Source organism: Ptychodera flava, chromosome 9, assembly GCF_041260155.1.
Source record: "Ptychodera flava strain L36383 chromosome 9, AS_Pfla_20210202, whole genome shotgun sequence".
Taxonomy (NCBI): Eukaryota; Metazoa; Hemichordata; class Enteropneusta; family Ptychoderidae; genus Ptychodera; species Ptychodera flava.
In genome coordinates, this window is record NC_091936.1 from 22,078,939 (window position 1) to 22,101,414 (window position 22,476).

The 22,476-nt window shown below is 39.1% G+C and overlaps 1 protein-coding gene and 1 non-coding gene across 2 annotated transcripts in view; both read left to right on the forward strand.

Moving 5' to 3' along the window:
* The window catches only part of LOC139140355 (uncharacterized), an 81,169-nt gene that overhangs the window by 51,538 nt on the left and 7,155 nt on the right, over window positions 1-22,476 (forward strand). The window contains exons 6-14 of the mRNA XM_070709557.1: window positions 6,246-6,359; window positions 12,549-12,629; window positions 17,050-17,211; window positions 18,552-18,632; window positions 19,543-19,613; window positions 19,731-19,842; window positions 20,585-20,858; window positions 21,732-21,823; window positions 22,230-22,277. Of these exons, the coding sequence (XP_070565658.1) occupies window positions 6,246-6,359; window positions 12,549-12,629; window positions 17,050-17,211; window positions 18,552-18,632; window positions 19,543-19,613; window positions 19,731-19,842; window positions 20,585-20,858; window positions 21,732-21,823; window positions 22,230-22,277 (1,035 nt within the window). The remainder of the gene's footprint in view (window positions 1-6,245; window positions 6,360-12,548; window positions 12,630-17,049; window positions 17,212-18,551; window positions 18,633-19,542; window positions 19,614-19,730; window positions 19,843-20,584; window positions 20,859-21,731; window positions 21,824-22,229; window positions 22,278-22,476) is intronic.
* On the forward strand, window positions 17,917-18,009 carry Trnar-ccu (transfer RNA arginine (anticodon CCU)). The gene is made up of 2 exons: window positions 17,917-17,953; window positions 17,974-18,009. It is a non-coding gene; the product is annotated as a tRNA-Arg (tRNA).

Here is a 22,476-nt window from a genome sequence, read left to right on the forward strand (position 1 = left end):
CGTAATTAAGTACTGACGCTGACACTGTCATCCATCTGACCGACGCTTTGACCTCGTTCGGGAGATCTGACATTTCCGTGAACTGTGTGTGTGCGCAGCATATGCTCATCACCCAATCCGATCCCATCCCCCAGGCAACTTAAATGACTCAACTGACACCTATCCTCTTTAATTGCATTACGTTTGTCTGTAGGAGACAATTTATCTATGTGACTGGAAAACGAAGACAGAATCATTGCGTCGGAGCATTCTCTGTATTGCATAATTAGCAACTCATCCATGTCTATGCTACTTGTCCTAGCGATACAGTCTTCCACCCTCTTCTTTACGACTTTCACGTTGCTGTGAATTGTTTCTCTTCTTCAATTTCCATTAAAGTAGTATGCGCCTCGAAATTAAAAGGCTTAAACTTTTGCAATTAGATTCTAAGTTTTCTGAAGGGAATCTTCAGCCATTCTCTTTAAAAATAAACAAAATAAGACATCATGGGTCACCATGCAAATTCTGGTACTATGGAAACAAACAACCTTACATTTACCGTTTTTTGAAATTCAAAATGGCCGCCATCCATACCCCGGAGTCAACTTAGACAGGTAAAAATTAAATGTTTGATTCAAAAACGAAAATAACAAGATGGCAACTTTATTCGCTCCGAAAGCTTCAAGATGAGCCCACACAGGCGTTAGACCAGAAAAGTATTGTGAAAAATTTTAAAGTCCTTGTATCTGTCCACGAGGCGCATTCTATTGTAAATCGGATTGTATATTTTATTTTCCCGGTCGATGGAACGCAATGCGTCGTTTGTTTGAAATAAAAATCGTCGATGATTCCTTCACCTTTCGCGTCCAGAATTTGAATCCTACGTCGCTCATTCAGTTGTCAAACTGTTTGTAGCATTCCTTATTTTTTACCAAGTTTAAGGATTGCGTAGAAATTGGGTTTCTAGGCAGATTTTTTCCAAAGTAAATATTGAGATGTATTTCCATCACTTCCATAACCATGGCAAACATTTTCTATGTAAATATTTATAACATATTTCCAAACAGTTTGTCTACCCCTTTTTCCACCCAGGAATTTACGCTGAACAAATTGGATGATACAAAGAAAAAAGGAAATGCGTCTAAATATTTACTTGTAAATGTTTCCTTTTTAAACACATTATCCAGTTTGTTAAGCTTAAAGCTTCCAGAGTGCACAGAATGGGCCCGTGTCGATAAACATTTTTGAATCGTACACTCATGAACGCTTACCTCGACTTTAAATTTCTAGAAGAATCTTAAACATGCATGTCTTCAAACTGTACAAATGAGATTATGAAATTCGGTTAAATGCAATTAGACCTAGACATGAGGAAATTTATAATAAATCTCTATTTAAAGAGAGTTGAAGATTACCTACGCCGACTCAGACACGACTGTAAAGTAAACCTCATCCATGTACAATGTGGAAATTGGCGCCTGACTCAGAAATTTTAGAGTTAACAATTAGCCGACAGTCCAATCCCTTGTTGCATGTAACTATTAACACAGATGACTTCGTTCGTAATTGAATTTTAGCAACAGAAGAACCCGGTGGGTTTTTACGGTGAAAAAAATTAATCTTTCCACGGCGACTAGGAAGAGAGCTTTGCTGTGGTATTTTTTATGATTAAAAGAGAACATCAAATGAGTAATAAAATAATTGCAATATCAAAGCGAGCAGATTGGTCTGGTGACGTTGTTGAAAGACGGACATGGATGGCAAATGTCGGTCTTAAGCTGTGTGTCTCGCTGTCGCACGTTAAAATGTAATCAACATTCCCTGCAATAAAAAAAAATTCAAGGTCAACGCGTGACAACAACAATGGCTCGATTATGTACAAGAGTTAATTTTTGACAGCGTAAAAAATGATGAAATTAAAAAAACATATGTTACAACCCTTGATATTATGTGCCTCGATGGACGAGCCGCTTCTCACCACCGTATCGAGTTCAGTTAAAAGAATGTATGTTCTGAAGCTACGCGCAGACTGTTTCTCGAAATCACTGGCTGTGGCAGGGGAAGACGGCAGCTGGTCAGACGATCATGTTGAGATAAAAGGTTTGAATAATCCGACCAAGTGTAGTCAATTGAACTCAAATACCAGCAATTACCCTTTAAAGAGTTATGGCAGATCTCCTATTTGACTAATGGATAAACAGGCTTTAAGCGGCTCTGTTAAGGTCCCAGTCTGGTCAACTTTACAACAAAACTATGCTAAACTTCCTCTTTTACTCAGTTTTGAGGGAGCAATATTCCGGATTCTTTTAAACTTTCTTTGACAAAATCATCATCATCATCATCATCATCGTCATCGTCGTCGTCGTCGTCGTCGTCGTCGTCGTCGTATTCGTTTCGTTATCATCATCATCATCATCATCATCATCATCATCATCATCATCTTTTCAGCCCCATCGAAATAAACTGACCTTATTCCCACACTTCACATGCGGGAATCCCTTATTAGTTTAGGTCAGGAATAATTGCGCTGAGTCAGCTATTTTCTCGGAAAAAAATGCTGAAAAAAAGTCGCAGGTCAGGTTGAAGTCGCCAATTAATTATCTACAGCAATTATGTTGCACGGAATGGAGTGCTGATGCAGCTATTTACCTGAAAACCCTAATTCCCTTTCGAAATAGCGAATGAAAGCCAAGAGTCACCGTGCGTAATTTGGTACCATGGAAACGAACTACCCAATGTTTATCGAAATTTGAAATTCAAAATGGCCGCCATTCCTGTGTTAACTGTATGGGTAAAAATAAAATTTTCGATTTTCACAGAAATAAGCCGATAAAACTTTGTTTCCTCTACGAGTTTCAAAATAAACCCAACAAGTGGTAGACCAAAATGTACCGTGAAAGTTTGAGAGTCCGAATATCTGTCCGCGAGGTGCATACTACCTTAAGTCACGTGATCATCTCATGCGGTAACAAGGGCACTACTGGTGTAAAGGATCGGCGCGTTCATGCAGACACGACAGCAAATATAATAAACCTGTAAACATAACATAAGCCAAGGAGACAAAAGTGTATCATTAAGGTAACACCTTATTGATGACTACGATGGAGAAAGTTTCTGATTGTCGGACAGCTAGCACTGCCCACCCAAATCACTTTTAACAAGTCATCGTTGATGACAGAGTCCCCACTTGTTAATGGGTACTTCAATTACAAGTCCTCGGAGAGAATAGAGTCCTGTTCATTAATTAGGTCTGTGATTAAAAATACTGCGATACAGATGGGGCTTAATGGCCGAGAATAATCGAGTTCTATGGTGGTGAAAAACATCAAACCAGAGTAGGTCACCATCCTAATTACAAAAGGTCATTAATTGAATCAATTAGTAATTAATCGACAGGATGTTGCCAAACATTTTTGCATCCTATCATAATTAACACTGACAGATTATCGCCGGTACCATATTTCATAAAGTTTGATGCAGTGCTTCTGGACATTCACCCTAAAAACAAAAATTCATCATGTAAATGCAAATTAGCAATTAATTTAAACGATACTGCTAAGTGTCATTGAGATCAACATCTGTACCAAGTTTCATCAAATTTGATGCAGTATTTGGGGCTCATCTGGAAAGTTCATTGTACATATGCAATTACAAATTAATTACCATGACACTGATAAATGTCTTTATTCACTGTTAAAGCAATGTAACCTTAACATCTGTACCAAGTTTCATGAAATTTGATGCAGTATTTCTTGACATATCAGCCTAATTACGAAAATTCAATGATTGACATGATACTACTACATGTCGTGAAACAAACTGATGTGCATATGTATGACGTAGGTCAATGTCCTTGTACCAACTTTGAATGATATTGGTGGAAATATGTCTGAGTTATGGCTCTGTACATGAAAAAACGTAACTAAATGGCCACCAGGCAGCCACATTGCATCGGATTGTGAAACCAATTGACATGCATATCTATTACATAATATGACAATACGTCAATGTCCTTGTACCAACTTTGAATAAAATCGGTTGATACATGTCTGAATTATGGCTGTGGACAAAAAAAAATCGTAACATAATGGCCGCCACGCAGCCATTGTATTTGATCTCACCGTAAAAAAATCGAAGTGCATATATATGACATAAGTCAATGTCCTTGTACCATTTTGAATAAAATCGGTTGAGATGTGCCTGAGTTATGGCTCTGGACATAAAAAAACAAAAAACAAAATGGCCGCCATGCAGCCATATTGAATCCTAACGTGATACAAATTCACCTGCATATGTATGACATAGATCAATGTCCTTGTACCAACTTTGAATAAAATCAGTTGAGACGTGCCTGAGTTATGGCTCTTGACATGAAAAAATTGTAACAAAATGGCCGCCACGCGGCCATATTGGATCATATCATGAAACAATTTGACGTACATATGTATGACAATAATCAATGTCCTTGTACCAACTTTAAATAAAATCGGTTGATACGTGTCTGAGTTATGGTTCGGGATATGAAGAAAGCATAACAAAATGACCGCCACGCAATCTTATTGTAAAACAAATTGACATGCATATGTACGACACAGGTCAATGTCCTTGTACCAACTTTGAATAAAATCAGCTGAGACGTGCCTAAGTTATGGTTTGGGACATGAAAAAATCATTAAAAAATGGTTGTCACGCAGCCATATTGAATTGTATTGTGAAACAAATTGACACGCATATGTATGACACAGGTCAATGTCCTCAATGTCCTTGTACCAACTTACGATAAAATCAGTTGAGATCTGCCTGAGTATGGCTCCGTACATGAAAAATCGTAACAAATGGCCGTCACGCGGCCATATTAAATCGTATCGTGAAACAAATTGAAGTGCATATGTATGACAAAGGTTGATGTTCTTGTACCAACTTACAGTAAAATCACTTGATATATGCCTGAGTTATGGCTCCGTACATGAAAAAATCGTAACAAAATGGCCACCATTCGGCCATGTTAATTCGTATCGTGAAACAAATTGAAGTGCACATGTTAAGGTTGATGTTCTTGTACCAACTTGCAATAAAATCCCTTGAGATGTGCCTGAGTTATGGCTCCGTACATGAAAAAAATCGTAACAAAATGGCCGCATGGCAGCCATATTTAATCGTATCACAAAACAAATTGACTTGCATATGTATGACATAAGGAGTAATCCTTGTACCAAGTTTGAATGAAATCCCTCAAGGCATCTCTGAGATCTACGTGAACGGACGGTACGCACGGACCGGCACACACGGACATGACCAAACCTATAAGTCCCCCCCCCCCCGGACGGTGTCCGTGGGGACTAAAAACCACCTCCACACCAACTGCTCCCTACAGATGCAAATGATAGAAAGCGAAATGTGTTCTCGGTAGAATTTTGGTTAGTTTCTTTGACGTCGGTTCCTCAGTGCTCAAAGATGGGGTATTTAGGTCAGTTCATGCAGTTCAAATTAGTCAAGAGGGTTATGTACGGGTAGGTCTTCAGTTTGATACGAAATACTAGTAGTGTGTATTTAGGTATATATATATATATATATATATATATATATATATATATATATTATATATATATATATATATATATATATATTAAGACTGGTGAATAAGTATGCTGATAAGTAAGCATACGAATCGATAGATCTTAATACTGCGCTGCTAATTGAGTAAGTAAGTATGTAATATGCAAATACGTAAGTCAGTAAGAAGTCAGTAAGTATTTAAGCATGCAAGCAAGCCAGAAATTGTAAGTAGGTAAATAAGTAAGTAAGTAAACAAGTAGGGAAGCAAATACCGAAGCAAGCCAGAGATTACTAGTAAATGAGTGAGTGGGCAAATGGGGGTGGGGGTTGGGACAAGTTAAATGGTAATTGCGTGAATTGAGTGAGAGTGTTAGTGTATGAGCAGCCTTGTAACTACATACATTGAGTTAGTCCCTCATGTATAGTTGATTGATGGTGAGCCATGAGTAATAAGTCACTGAATCGGTAGACATTATTGGCAAGTGACTTTTAAGCAGTACTAAGAAGTCGTGGAACAATGACAATGGCTATAAAATATGAACAGTGTCGGTGTAATTATTACCTGCGCCATTCATAGGCTGATTAAAACGCCAGCGCGTTCACATTCCCTGTCGCTATGCTTCAGATGGGAGTACAAACACCAAACACAGGTGGGGCATGGAGGAATATTCTCCCGGGAATCACTTGCATTTAGCCGGTTGTTATTGCAGAGTGCAGCGATGTCAGCTTGCTACCAGGCCCATAACGAGTATCTCCTACAGCTGACTGCAATCAATCAATTTCTGCAAAAGTACTACCAGACAGTTCTGCCCGAAGTCTTGGCGGTAAGTGCCATTTTGTGACTATCACGTGTCATGCATTTGCGTCGTTCAACGATTCTTTTCATAACTCTGTATATGCCGACTTAGCGTACGGTATTTCAAACAGCCAGCGGGCTTGCAGCTGGGTGGAATTTACACCAAGTCTAATTTTATACCAAGTCTCGAGTATACACGTGGTCGCGTCGGGTATTTACTTTGAATGCTATCTGAAAAGTCTATTCTATTATTTTTTTTCACTATGTAAGTGTCAAACATATTAAAACCTCCTTTGTGACCGACAGCACCGTACATATGACTTCGATTCCAGAAAGAACGGATCAAAATTTTGGAAAAAAAAATGAGTGGTTTGTACTGAGAGGAAATGTAAGATGTCTCTTGTGCCTTTGTCTGTTTTAGGGCCTAGGTGTTGTCGAAGTGTGGGTTTACAAAATATTGTTTGAAGGGATGGTGGCATTGCACATGACACATAACATTTGTTCAAAATAACTTTTTTGCAAACATTCATTCAATTTCCATTAGTTTGTTAACCCCAGATTAAAATATTGGTTGGGTTCACCTTTTATTGTGAAAACAGTCGTAAGTTGGGTGAAAAAGAAGTGTAAAATTATGCAAATTTATGCAAATCATCCGATTCCTGGCTCCTTGTGTTCTTCCTCATACAACATTTCAAAAAAATAATTCCAACTTCACTCTGGCAGGGTCAAATTTTTTTGAAGCTCTCACATTATCTTCTTTACATACTATATAACAAAATGACCACTTTGTTTAGCAATAGAATTCTTTCACTGTTAATAGAGTCATACCCTTTCGCTGATCACGATTTTAATCGCTTTTTTGAATGTCCTTCTTTCAATCTCTATTATTTCAGAATGAGAATAGATAATACAAAATAAATTGTCGCTTTACTTATATATACTCTAAATTCATATAGTGTCAAGTCTTTGACTGAAATGAATATTTATCACAAATATCAAAATTGAGGTTTTCTACCCCAAATATGTACCCTTCATCCTTCAAGTATACTATTGCTACCATGATAATGACACGAAGATACTCTGCTTTTTAGAAATATTTAGTATGAGGTGGTTTTATGTCATCTTGATAAGAAATTTTGCTTTGAAATGAAAGGTGTTGGTCAAGTGTAGCGCCACCTTGAGGTAGTATGCTCCTCGAAAGTTTGCGTAAACTTTCCTTAAGGAATCTTCCAATCATTCTCTTTCGAAATCAAGAATAAAACTTGGGAATCACCATGCAAATTTCGGTACTGGAGAAACAAGATTTCCCGATATGTAAAATTCAAAATGGCCGCCATCCCTGTGTTAGCTCTATGGAGAAAAATAAAGTTTTCGAATTTCGAAAAACTATGCCGTATGCCGGTGAAAAGTTTTCTTACACCAGGAGCTTTAAAATGAATCCCACGAGTGGTATATCAGAAAAGAATTATCCGACTATCTGTCCCCGGGGCGCACTCTACCTTAAATCATACAATCGACATGAACTAGAGATATCGTAGATATGCCAAAACAATTCGTGAAGTAGGCCTAATCATGTCACAGATAGTTGTTCATAAATGACAGGATATCACGTTAGATATCAGTTAGATATCATGTTTGTTCATTACGAAAGTTACGTTTCAAAACAATCCCCGGAAAGGTAATGTTAAGAAAAACTGGTACTATATATTTATATATTTTTATTTATTATATATTTATTCTTTTTCATTGATCTACGATCCTTCCGTTGTTATTTCATGTTCTACCAGAATCAATTTTTAAAGAAATCTCAGCCGTTTTAATTGTCAACCTTTTGCTAAAATAATATTACACAAATGTTTAATTTATGCATCCTCTATGAACCCTTCAATACAAGGAGCACATTTCATTCGAAGGGTAACACAGTCCACAAACGGACCAATATTGATTAATCTATCAACTTCTCTAATCAAATCTGTCGTTAGCGTTTCCCAAGACATAATGCTACCCTGTCTCAACGTTAAGTTCTTTTGAAAGATTTTGAAATTCATTCCACTTCATAATTGTATTGATGAATTTACCATGTGTAACGATGTGTAACATTTTTTCGCCTCCGCTGCGAACGTCATTCCGACTCTGTTCAACTGGTGTGCGCTCCTATAGTCCAACTGGTTAACATCAAGCTATAGGCAAGTTAGGTGGGCTCCTTCAGCTGAGCGTCATTAGACATATACTTGATCTTAAAGGGGTAGTAATGCTAACTTTTGGTGAATTTTCCAGTAATTCTGTTTTTAATACCAACAATAATTTATGGTTCTACTCCCCAAAACATGTTAATATACACAGTATTCAGCTTGTTAACTCAGCCTGTACATGTGTAAACTGCGTTGTTATTGTTGAAAAGTGAATTCTGATCCGGACTAGAATTCAAATGTGAACAATAATGCTATGTTGACAAGCTAAATAGTGGGTATTTCAACATTCTTTTGGGAGTAGAGTAAGAACTTGCGATTGACATATGAACTAAAAATAATGAAAAACTCCATTAAAAGTTATCATTAATAGCCCTTTAACATAGGCATTTGTCGGGCTAAGCTGAACACATTAGCTCGCAACACCAACTCTACAGCAATGACATCTCGAAGGTTTAATAAAAATACATGTACTGCACAACTTCTTACGGTGCAGCAATATAGTTATAAAACAAGTTGTGCAACTGTAACAACTGCAACAGCGACACCGTATTGTCGCCTGACACAGTCTGGTGTCACCACGAAGCGCATAAGTTTATTATGGCCTTTCAGTATGACAAGAACGCGAAAGATCGTTTCGCGATAGTTCCGGTATGTTAACGCTCTTGTGAAATAATATACATGCCCAAACGTTTTTTGCCAGTAATTCTATTCACTGCCTCTCTCCGGCACACTGACTGTTTCCGACACATTTCACATCTGCCAATATAATTTATTGTATTGAATGTGAACGTTGTGACAAACTGTATGTTGCTGAAACTAAAACGACGTCCGGGCGACCGTTCTGTTGGACACCTTGGCAGTACTGTTAATGGTTACAAATTGCCTTGTGCATTGGGCAGGCGTTTTGGCAAGCCACATCATTACAGTGCATAGGCACTACCGCTCTTTTCTCAGCTGGGGATGACGGCTCAGTTCGTCACACTAGAGGGTAATGTCTCATTTGCAAGCTTGGTACACTGACGTAAGCTTGTATTCACATCAAATTCAACGCCTTCCTCCCGCCCCCCCCCCTCGATTGGTTGTTTGTTTAATATATACCATCTCTTCTCCTCCATTTTCTTTTATTGTTGTTCGTTTCTTCTACCCTGTAATGTATTCGTTTCTCTTTCACCCTTCCTCGCCCACTGACGATAGGTCGCACATCCGAAACTTCTGGTTTTTATCGCTCTATATGTAGTGTATTTTTCCTGAATAACCGTTTTTTTCATCCTGAAAATCCGGTTTATGATCTTTTATGCGCACTAATGCGGTACTTTAACTCCTTTTTACGATTTGTTTTTATACTTTAAGTTTCAGAAGCGGATTTATGCATCGTGCGGTTTGCACAAGTCTGCAGATGATCCGTTTAAAAAATAAGTGAACGGTCAGGATCAGGAAATGAAAATGAGAATTTAAAAGGACGGTGTCTTGGGACCTCAAAATTCTTGAGATCTGGCAAAGGCCCCCATGTTTAATTCTAGAGAACTAGTCATGGACAATTCTTGTATTAGGGAGATAAAACATTCTCGCATACACGATTTTCCCGTTTTTTCCGTTAAGCAGTGAAGGTAGTACAAAATATCCTTGGCTCAGAGGAGACTGAATAAAGAAAACAAGATATGTCATTAAATGTAGCTGCGAGGACTTCAAACAATCTCGCAACTATTTCAGCCTACGCGGGAAGTTGATAAAAAGAATGACATTAAATATTTCCCCAGCATCCCCCTCCCCCCGGCCGTTAATTGTTATAATGTCGTCGGAGTATGAAAATGATATTTAATGATCCATGAGGTACATATCTCTTATTCAGTGCTCTGTCCTCCAATGAATGACAACATGTTGTGTGACAGTGTTTGCTGGGAGGTTTCCAATGCGTCTATGCGCCATGTCTGCTCGTTGGTTCTGCATATTTGATCGGGGCGAACAGGGTGAATGGGTCAGACGCTGTCGATTACAGTTTATCTCATTCAAACTTGCACACGCAGTTCTAGTCCATCGTAGTTTCATAACACCGTTGTACACATCCTTCAATCAATGAATGTTCGTGAACTTATTTTAGTTTAAAAGTAAAATCATGAAAAAAAGCGCAAGATTGAAGCTCATTGGCCTGTAAAGCTCACTGCATTAGTGTTTTAGACTACGGGCGGTGCAATATTTTCCCCCTTAGACGATCGTCAAGATCTTTAGTCTTTTTATATCTTTATATTAGTCTTTAATGGTCTGAATTGGTCTCAAAGCCACCGTAAAATATAATAATTAGGCAAACCCATGAATGAGAGGGACCGAATAACTTTTACATATATGGGGGCTATGAAAAAATGCCAGTCGCCACAAAAACTAAGTATTCCAACTTCTCCGAGGGGCAGCGATATAATTGCCGTGTAACAAATGTATCGTGTGTTACATGTTACTCGTTTATACCCTTCACATTGTCGAAAGCCTGACAACTTTCACTTCCCCCAGGTTATACAGATATATAGATCTGCCCAGGCAAAGTTTAAGTAATGGTTCAGAAATATCGTCTTTCCTGTTCCCTGCTGTTGGAGATCAGCGAAAACATTTGGTCGTAATGTTATCGTTTGTACTGTCGCCATCAATTCAAAACATCGCCATTTTTATCCTCATATCGGGTCATTCAGCGTTCGTATCGTCTTCTCGCTTCCTCATGTCGGGTCGTTCAGCGTTTCACAATACAATTTGTTGCCTATCTTCTCGGTGGATGTCAGATTTTTCCTCAGACCACTCCAGGATTTAGAAAACAAAAGTTTGTTCAACATTGATGACCGACGGTTGTTTTAGGTTATTTCTAAAAACACCCTTTCTTCCTAGATCTTGCCGAAAATCAATTTAGACTTTTTTTCGGAGGTATTATTAATTCTAGACATTGATTTAATGTTGCAAAGCGTCTCATAATACATGAATTCAAAGTCTGTTTTGTAGGTAATTACAAGGTTATCAGTACAGCTAGTTTCCCGGGAAAAATGATCGTCACTCCAGAAGAGGGCGGGAGTTGGTATCGATTACATCACATCATGATATTTATCTGTCTCCTCTTGTGGTAATTTGGACACACTAATTTCATTATAACCTATTCGGTAAATGAACTAAAGGCTGTGAAATAAGATGCGCTATCGCTCATAATCGATTCGTTTCGAAACAAAGGATTGACATTTTGGCTTTTAGAGGTTAACCTTTTCGTCTGTTGAATTTGCAGTGGACCAATTAAACGTGTTCACTGGTCCCTGTAGCGCATTGATACGTGTAGCTGTCTTTTCTTTTCGACGCGTTGGCACATAATCAACCCGCCACTGTTTTCAACTACTCTCTTGGTCCCTACTACTCTGTCCGGCCGTCTGTTCGATTTTCTCTCGCTTCGATTCCTAGGAACATGATAAGAAGTCGCCATGCCGTACATTGTTGGCCGAAAGCAATATGATTTTTACTTATAACACAATATTGACAACGCGCAATAGACGGTATCACTTTTGAAAAAAAATTTACTGACCATCTTTATCGATAACAATTTAATTAGCATCGATGGCATGGCGTCAACAGTGAGGGTGCGACGGATTGTCAACTTTTTCCGGTCGATTTTCGTCGGACTAAGTTCATATATTAACACTTTTTGAAAGCGAACACTGCATCTAACTCTTCAATGTTGTGTTTCAAGCTGACTGGGAGGGAAAGAGCTATTTCACATTCCCGTTGACTTTCGAAGTAATTTTTCCAACATACAGTTAATAGCATGTTTTAAGCTAGCTACAGCAAGCTAGCTGGTTTAAACTGTAAACTGGTAAAATAAGGTTGGTACGCCTGTTCATCTATCGATCATAGCGTCACTCGTGCATATCAAATTGCGCGTCTCCGATGATGTGGTCAACCGATACGATGCGCGCGCCACCATCAGATGTGTGACGTCGTAATGTAATAAACAGATCACCAGCCTGTGTATTTATTTATAGCCTCTGGGGCTTGTTGTTTTGCAGGACTTCGAAGAATCCCATTTACATTTGGCGAAGAGCATCGCTCAGTGTTTGACAGTGACAGCGAAGGCAGGTCACGACAGGGTAAGTTCTGTGTTTGTTAATTAATGTACGTGCAGTTCAAAGTCGGGTGCACTTTTCAGGCGAGCTTTGTGCTGACAGCGAACGCTGACGACTACGCCGCCCTATCTGGTCACCAGCAAGAACTTTGCAGACAGCCCTACGACGGTTTGTACATGTACGTTTTGAATGCCGCCTCGCTGCACACTTGTTCCGTATGGAACTTCAGCCAGTGCCTCAACCTAGAAGTTATACGTCACCTCTAAAAGGTTTTGGTATTCAGCTCGCAAAACCGTATTTACAATAATTCAACCATCGCGTGCGGGGCTTTCGCGATAGAATAGTCCGACAGTCCGGAAAGAAAGTTCAGTCGCCGCGAGGGAAGGATGTATACATTTCGTGAATTTGTTGAGCTGTATTTCTTCACACCCACGCCGTGAATTTACCATGTCAGCAAACCTCACTTTTCAGAAACGACCTCGTCAGTGTTAATTCCCTGCAAAGAGAACATATGGCCGTTCTTTGACTTTGGCCAATGTAAATATATCACCACAGCCTGTTTTCACACGAAGCCATACCAGACTTGGAGAAGTGTCATGTCGCTTTTTTTCGGTCAATTTACAGCTTGTTTGAGTGAGTATCGGACCACGACGAGTTGTCAACTCGATTGTCAAGCACTTGTCATTTGTATCAGGGAGACGTCACATTTTTGCACTGTTCTTCATGTGCAACACGAGCAGAAAGCAAAGAAAGCTAAAAAATTAATATCCAAAAACTTCATTATTTTGTTTAACTATAGATGGATCTAATTTCCGACCATCAATGGAAATGAAATGCTAACACAGAAAAGTAAATATCGCTAAACATTGATCCATATATTATTCATTAAAAACCCACGAAGACAAAGTTCTCTATTGTACATCGTGCCAACATATAACCGCATCATTTTTTTTTACGTTCAAATATAAAATACTTGCAATTTTTTCCTAGCAGCACTCATTGGACAACAATTTTGCCATCGACGCAGTCTTTTCAAATTAAAATTTCTCAATGGGCTTTGTGGAATAATTCCATTTTTCAAAATTATGAATAATAAATGAGGACGTGGGAGTTCCTTGTACCATGCATCGTAGCGCGTTGAACAAGCGGCGCTGGTAATAAATTTGTGTTGAAATGTACCTGCTCCTGTGGCATAATTTAAACAATTTTTAGCTTTGCTCTGTATATATTTGAAATATAGAGAACTGTCGGTCTTTCCAAAAACTAACCAAGCAAACTAACGTTATACTCGACTTTTTCACAAAAAAACCCAAAAATTGGAGCGTCGCATACAATGATGTATCTGTTGTATTTTTTTAAACTACGAGGCAGCGGAATTCAGTTCTTTTTTATTCACTACACCAAGACGTCGTCGCATATCGTCCTTACAACAAACCAGCGTAACTCTCTCATTCTGATGCTTACATGAAGTTTGACAACAAACGTAAACAAGCCGATCGAGCCTCAAAATTCTGATTAACCCTTTGAGCGCCAAAGTCAATTTTTGTTTACTCTAGATATACTCCAGTTAATTTTTGTCAAAATTTTGATAAAAAACTTTTGCCAATGAAATGTGATGTGCATTTGGTCCAAAATTATCAAAAAATGACCAAAAAAATCATAAAACTTGGAAAAGTGTTGCACTAAAATTTTGATGGGAACAATTACAGCACTCAAAGGTTTAACGTGTATTATCAATCGACGACGAAATTCGAGCAGCTTGCTAAGGACGGGAAGTTCTATTGTTCATTATTCGTCGGTGTCGTTTGACCGATTGTGCAAAGTTTGGCGCTTTGGTCAAGGTTTTCAATATGCATCACCGAAGGAGCTAGTCCGCGAATGAACACGTTTGAACTTTATTTTTACATTCCTGAGTAATGTTATCCCACCTGACCTTTGTAAAGGTTTTCTTGAGATCAGTTTCTGACGAGCTATATGTAGACGCCGGGCTCTATTTTCATTATCAATAGAATCTTCCAGAGATATGCTCACAAATTGCCACGCCGCTCGGTCAGAAAACCACGGGATGTCTTATACCCGCAATGGACTGTTGGATAGCGCTCCAGTTATGTTTAAGGAGTGTAAAAATGTAAAGTGATATCATCTTTTCATATATATTTGAACAGGGTTGCCAGCGTTCATTTTCAGACTAATGTTTATATAATTATTTAAACCCCGGCGCCCAATCGATAACCGGATGTTTGGAGTCGTCGACATATTCTGATCATCAAAATGAACGCGTATTATTGGGCACTACTTCGTATCATATAGTCAGTTTTATTTGATGAGGGGGTCGTCATGTCTCTTACATGTTGTTGGTAGGATACTGCAGGCGTGAACATCCTTATTCAAGATCGAGCGAATGCGCCCAACTTACAAATCGTCATCATTACAAGACGCGCGCGCATCAAAATGCAAGATAGCGGAACGCTACCGAATGCTATCCCATACACTTAGCGTCACGACAACATGTCGGCACATTGCGGTCGATTAATTAAGTTTTAGGTCTCGCTTCATTTTAGCGTTTGCAAACCAACAAAGAGTCAATCAATAATAATGAATTTAGCGAAACAGAAAATAGAAATCGCACTAATGTGAGTGAAAAAAGGAATTTTTGTTTTGTAGACGTGTTCCAAAAAATAGACCGGCACAAGAGTCCACCAAATGGTTCTTTTAAAATTCTATGTGTTTTGGAAAGATCGGTGCGTGTCCTCAACCTGTCTTTTAGTCTTCAACGGTCTGTGTTATGGCATTTTTTTTCAGCAATCAATGGGTTGCCTTCATCAGTGTAAAAACTAGAAGTCAAGAGTGGACGATAAAAATATATATGTTATACACACAGTTAAAATGTGAGAATGAAAAGGGATTGCAATAAAGTTTAATGAACGATTTCATGGATGAGGCACCGGGCCAGGCCAGTAAACGACTGCAGCATAGCAACTCGTTCCCCCGACACATAATCACGTAAACACACACACTTGAACCTCAGAAGACTTACCATTGTTGTGGTTATTTTGAGGTTGTTTTGCCTGTATCCAACTTCCATTAAATATAGAAATGACCCAGTAGATACAAGGATATAGCTCATCACAAATGAGGAAGCTTTAGTATGTGACGGTCAGCGTTGTAAACCTAATTGACTTGTACGAACAAATTACTCAGGCTTTGTCTTCAAACCATATTATGGGTAAGATAATGTGATTGCAAGATGTTATTTCGACACCTCAAGCTTGTTTAACCTTTCGATATCATAAAAGTACAATACTTTTTCATCGCGTTTACATGTATATTGGTAGGGTCAAGTTCGCCAAGACTGATAGCGACTGTACTGTAGGGCCAACGTACACTCCCCGATGTCTAAACATACAACTTCTGACGAGTAACAATGACACTTGATATTACTCTCCCTCGTGCTATTACGCTTCAAAGGTCAGGCAGTGTCGCTCGTTCAGTCCGCCATCTTGCTTCCCCGTTTCTTCCTTGGAGAAATTTGAACTCTTGGAGACACAAATAACTGATGCAGGCAAAACTTGAGATGAGCAGGCGTTCATCGGTCGATTAGTTTATGTGTAACACCGGTTATTAAGCTAGTAATTGAGTAGATATTAATGTTACTTGCGAATGGTACGAGGAGATGAAAAAAGCCTCAGGAACGTCAATGCACAAACAGTTACTGTTCGCATATACCTGTATAAATTTAAAGTACTGTATATGAACTTGTTCAAAGATATATGTGTTATAACCTAAAATATATATGTATTATAAAATAACCATATATATATATATATATATATATATATATATATATATATATATATATATATATATATATATATATATATATTATAGCTTAAAACGCAGCGGCGTCACCCTTATCAATAGTAGCGGACACGTAAGTCGTGTCAGTCTCGACGTCGTAAACTGACCATGATTCCAAGACTAAAGGTGTTATGTCCTTACAGACATTCATTGACGTAATTAAAGAAAAACACAGGAAAAAATATTTTAAATATCTGATATTTATGCTCATAATTTATCATTACTGCTGATTGTTCAATTCTTGCTGATACAGGATGTGCAGAACATAATAACGATTCGTAGCATCTGTGTTTCATACGCACATCCCCTGTAACAGCTCCGTTATCTACATTGCCAAGGGGCCCCCGCCCTCTCCACCGACTTGAAAACCCTGGTTTATATGTCGACTCGGAAATTAAAAACATGCCATTTGAGGTTCTGTCAGCAGCTGGTTCATATTTGTATAAATAAACGCGATGTCATAAACGTCTTTTTCTTTTCATTAGGACACCGATATTTTTTTCAAAGGGCAAAGAACACGATCGGACCACACGCCTGCTTTGGCCGGGACGGGGACAGTAACACTAGCGTATGTTTCTCTTTTCAGTCAAAAGAGCGATTGAGGCGTCTTGAGAATATAATGGACGCGTGCTCGGCCGTCGAACATTTAAAGGATGGTGGGAGGTTGCCGGCGCCGATTAGAAGGGCAATGAAAGGACAACCAAGAGACAGCTGCAACTACATCATTCCCGATCATGGAATTCCAGCAGTGAGTAACGCGTGGTGGCGCCCGTGACCAATTTAAACGTTTTAAAGAAGACTTTGTGCTCTTCGAGGCAGTAGTTATCCCCTCCTGTATTTTCCATCGTTGTTTGCAAAGATATGACAATGCGCTTATTTCTATCATATCACTCTCTATTTTTCATGTTTTCGGGGAGCGATAGAGGATCCAAGAAATTTAATTTAAATTCTCAGCAATTACCAATGTTCCATTTATCGTAGGCAGTCAGCACACGTTCGATTTACGTACCAAGTGACTTAAAGGGCAACCGTCGTCGGATCTGCGCCTGTGCGATTTTTTTGTTTACAAACAATGTATTTCGTGCACGATATCTAGATGCACCTCATCATCATAGCTACAATATTTAAATTATACGATGTAGATTATGACAGACATGTTTTAACTTTCATCAATCACCATCGTACCTTGGATACAGTGTTCACCTTGGTCGTATGAGTTCCATATGACGACTGTATCCCTTTAAAGCCATAATTTATTTTAATATCTTCAAGAAATCTACAAAGGAAGATGGAAATCAGTGCTGTTTTTTCAATACTCTCATGTTCACCGATCAAATCTCATGCTGCATAAATTCAATGCATGCAAACGCCTCTTTAAACTGTTCCTGTTGGCAGACTATTTTACTTATATCTCGATTTCAATTTCCCTTTGGACCGAAAGTTAAATAGATCAGCCCCTGTGGCCTAATGGAGAAGGCGTCGGTCTCCTAACCCTACACTACAGATAGATAACCGAAGATTGCGGGTTCAAGTCCCGCCAGGGGTATTAAATTTTTGATATAACATGATAACAGGATGACTCAATCGTTTAACTGTGAGAAAGAGCACAATATCTGCTTCGTCGGTTTATTTACGGGATTGGTACAGTGAAAACGAGTGACATTTTGCAGCTTAATTTGTCGAATTTTGTGTTACGATATATACTTTGATATATGTTACGTAACAGAAAGCGATTTAATTTGAGTCAGGACTTAATTCATTTTCGAAGCCCTATATGGCGTTCGCCCTTGCACGCCGTCCCGTTCAACTTCAAACATCGAAAAGCACTTTTCATCACTACATTACACCTTTACACATGTCACTAGTAATTAAAAGCTGTTCCCTTTGCGTTTTATTCTATATTTGGAATGGTTTTGCTTTTTTAACTAATTTGTTTTTTTAACTTAAGAAGGAAGGAATCGACAAAGTCTTTCCATTATTGGTTGCCCTAGAGTCGCTTAATATAAACGGTCATCGTTTATTTTCCAAGTTGTATGTCTCCTATGTTGCTGTTAAATCTCTATCTATTCCTGATTTCTCATCGTCTAGGAATTTTTAACAGAGGAACTTATTTCAAATGACGATACGAGAGGACCACTGAGGGAGAGACACGAAACTTTGAAGAAGGAGGTATGACAGATAGATTACTATTTAGAAGAGAATACAACGTGACTTGTATTATGAGAACACCCCGTAAAAGGAGTTGAAACACGTCACACGCGATTCAGCTGCTGTTTCCCGTGTACTCAGATTTTGAATACATGTACTAAAACGTGCCACGCACCAGAGATGATAAAAAACAAACCGGATTTTCAGGATGAAAACTGATATTCCAGACAAAAAGCACACACACAAGAAGCAGGGCGATAAAAACCAAGTGTTTTGGGTGCAACCCTTTGCTAGTGTTTTCTGTCCTGAATGTCTGGTTTCAGTCGTGTACCTACTGATGCTGAACACGACGCGTTACACATTACATCGAGTAAATGTGGTACCTGACCACATTTTCCCTTTATCAGAATAGGGATAGGCGTTCTGAAGATGTGTAGCAAGGCACTCTCCGTGAATATGACGTCCACTTCACAAAGTCCAGACACTTTATTGTAGGGTCGGACTTCAGATACAAGAAGATTCGAGTAACCGGTCTTAAAAAACTGTCATCAGTAATTTACATATTTGTATCGTGTTGGTCTTATTTAGCGGTAACCGTCTCGTTTCAGCTTTACATTTCTTACAATACTTTGATCTTATTTAATCGGCCTTCAAATAAAAAAACATCTTGTGAAATGATTAGATATTACTAGATGTTATTAATATACGCCGCTGACATGACTCAGCTGGTTTCTCTCTCGTACTAAAGTTCTGAATACTAACACATGCCATGTTCCAGATGTCCAGTGTATAAACAAGCAAGAGCTTTATGTCTGTAACTAATTGACTGTATCACGATTTAAATGCCTCGAATGGAGCACTGTTATTGGCTTATCACCATGAGAGTTTTTAACGTTTCATATATTCGTTTGTTTTTTTGAATTCCTTTCAGGCACGTGAACTGGAAGTTACCATAAGTTACTCTGAAAAAGCAATAGAAAGTTTACTCGACAAATACGAAAAGTGAGTGTTCAACTGTTGATTCAATACGACCTTTACATATTTTTTATTAAAGTATTAATTAAGCTTACCTTTTTTATTCTGAAAGCCTAAAACTAACGCCGCCATTCTGTTGAACAGTTACTTAGAAATCAGGAACTACGGAAGAGCCAATGAAGTGAAAGAAGAGATTTTGAAACTGAAACAAGCAAAGAGGAACGCAAAAGCGCAACTTGCAATATGCAAAGAACAGGTGAGAAAGACGCCATAATTGTCAAACGGCAGTTGTCCCTTTCATAGACAAGTTTATGACGTTTCAAGATAGTCAGGCGGTGTGATTAGGATATTGAATTCGGTTAAGTTTGGTAAAATTGTACTTACTGATTTAAGCACAGAAACCCTAAAACGCGCGCCTTTGTATATCATCCAACTTCCCTCAGTCTGAATTATTGGCACCATGTTTTGCAAGCAGCCAGCAAACCCATTCGCAAAGAAAGTTTGCAAGCAACTTTTTTTTGCGGACGAGCGGGAAACGTTCTCGTATCAGTCGGCGGGGACAATGCGGGCGGGCATTTCCTAGTGTTAGCGAAGATCGATACTTTATCCTTTTGCCCAGCAGGCAACTCAAGTGGAAAGGGAACCAGCGGGTAGGCAGGATTGCCTGTAGGCATTTGACGAGAGTTGGGCTAGTAGATCACTTGGCGGAAGATGAGGAATAGTGGGAGGGGTGCGGTAGCGGTTAACTTGTGCAATTGCATGAGCGGGGAGTTGTCCTCGTTGCGGGTGGGGAAATTCGTTGGCGGAAGAGTACATTGTAAAATCTTAGGAGAAAGTAGTTAGGTTGTGAAACAGCTTTACTGTCGTCATCAAATTTTATTTTTCTTAAAATGCCCTGGAATCCTTTATTTACGAACAAATACTCAGATTACATATCCTTTAAACGATTTTGTTGACTACCCTGATATCTTAAAGCATCATACTTATTTTTTCCTCAGTTGAAATTATTTACGTCAGATGTACTCACCGACGCAGATTTGGACGGTATGTCGACCTCTTCTCGGGACCCGAGGCACAGGCACGGATCCACGGAAAGAAAAGACGGTGCCGGACAGGCCAACGGGAGCGTTCCCGACAAGACGAAGACACCGCCCATGTCTCCAAAACGACCGGATGCAAAGTGCAATGGCTCTGTACCGTCAGGGCACTCATTTCAGGAGCACATCTTTAAGAAACAGACTGCCTGCGAACACTGCAAAGACCAGCTTGCCGGTGAGTAGAGAGGCAACCCGGACCACGAACTATTCTGCCCAAACTGCTGACAAAGTCTTGAGTCCAAAGATTTGAAAGCCATATGCAAATATAATACTTAGTTCTAACAAAATAACCAGAATAAACATTACAGAGTTGTTCCATACGTTTTGTTAACATTATAACATATATACGGCGTCTCTCTATACAATGATGAGTGGCTTGAGTACATAATATTCAAATGACAACACACGAGAGGGCTGTGCACAGCTTGCTGCTCCAACAGTGCTTAATTGTGACGGTAACATTAATGATACCTTTATCATCATGTCTTATTTATTTTATTGCATTAATCCCGTTTAAAAAATATGAAAACAGATGTCTGTAACTATAGTATTGGGTACTTACTGTTCATTGGCACTGAGGTGTCCCAATTCTGCTGGATATAAACTATGCACTCATGCAGATAAAAGATGCAGCAACAAACCAGATTTTCAGGATAAATAAAAGAACACTAGAAGCAGAGCCATAAAAAACCGACAGTGCTTTTTATCGCTCTGGTATCCTACTCTTATCACTTTTATCCGAGATGACCCGTGTCTCTCAAGATGCCATGGTGTACAACAAAATATGCAATCGATGCACGACAAGTTGATTAAGCACACAAACAAATTCGCGCGTGATCGAAATAGTCCCCTGCAGGCAAGTCTCCCGAACCATTTTATAACATTTTCTCCGTTCGTAACCAAGTCTCAACCAATCGTGACGACAACCATATAAATATTCAAAGTTGAAGTGCACCAATACACAGACAAGGATAAATTGTCCGTGACTAATACGTATAAATAATAAGTGATCGTCATTGTCTTGAGTGAACTTTTTTTTTCCTCGAAGGTCTTACGAAACAATGCGTTAAATGCACAACCTGCAAGATGGCAGCCCACATGAAATGCATGGAGCAGGTCCCACCGTGTAAACGGGCGGAGGTGAGTTACCATGCCGATTTGATCACCTCCTTCAAGGGGTGCTCTCTCTCTCTCTCTCTCTCTCTCTCTCTCTCTCTCTCTCTCTCTCTCTCTCTCTCTCTCTCTCTCGTGTAGTTTCGTCTACCAGAGTAGCCGAATTGTACCTAGTTACTAGAAACTACCGACAAGTTTTTGTAATGTAAAGAATACACCCTGACTTTCTGGGAACGCAGACGACACATTTATAGCCGAATTTCTGGGTGTCGTACATGTCATTTCTTATTGCTGTGTTGATGACAGGAAGGCAGCTAGACTTCCTCCAATTTTTTTAAATTTTTTTCGGTGAGGGTGAAGGGCTTGCACAGAAAAATGATCAGGACCAGGACCAGTAATGAACGACTTACCGTCTTATTTCTACCCCTCTCAGGGAAGGCGTAAGCTGAGCCGACAAAACAGCTTTACGGCTTTGACAAACGTAAGTGCCCGACCCAGTGACTCTCTCTCTCTCTCTGCATACACACACGACACAGTACATTTTCTCAGTGTGTAGACCGTGCCGGTAGAGTGTACAGGACTTACTCTAACTGTACTGGCACTGTCTATTCTCTGACAAAAACTGCCATGTTCTGGGTCAGAGATCTTGAATTCTCGTACTGGGCGTAGTCTACTACTAA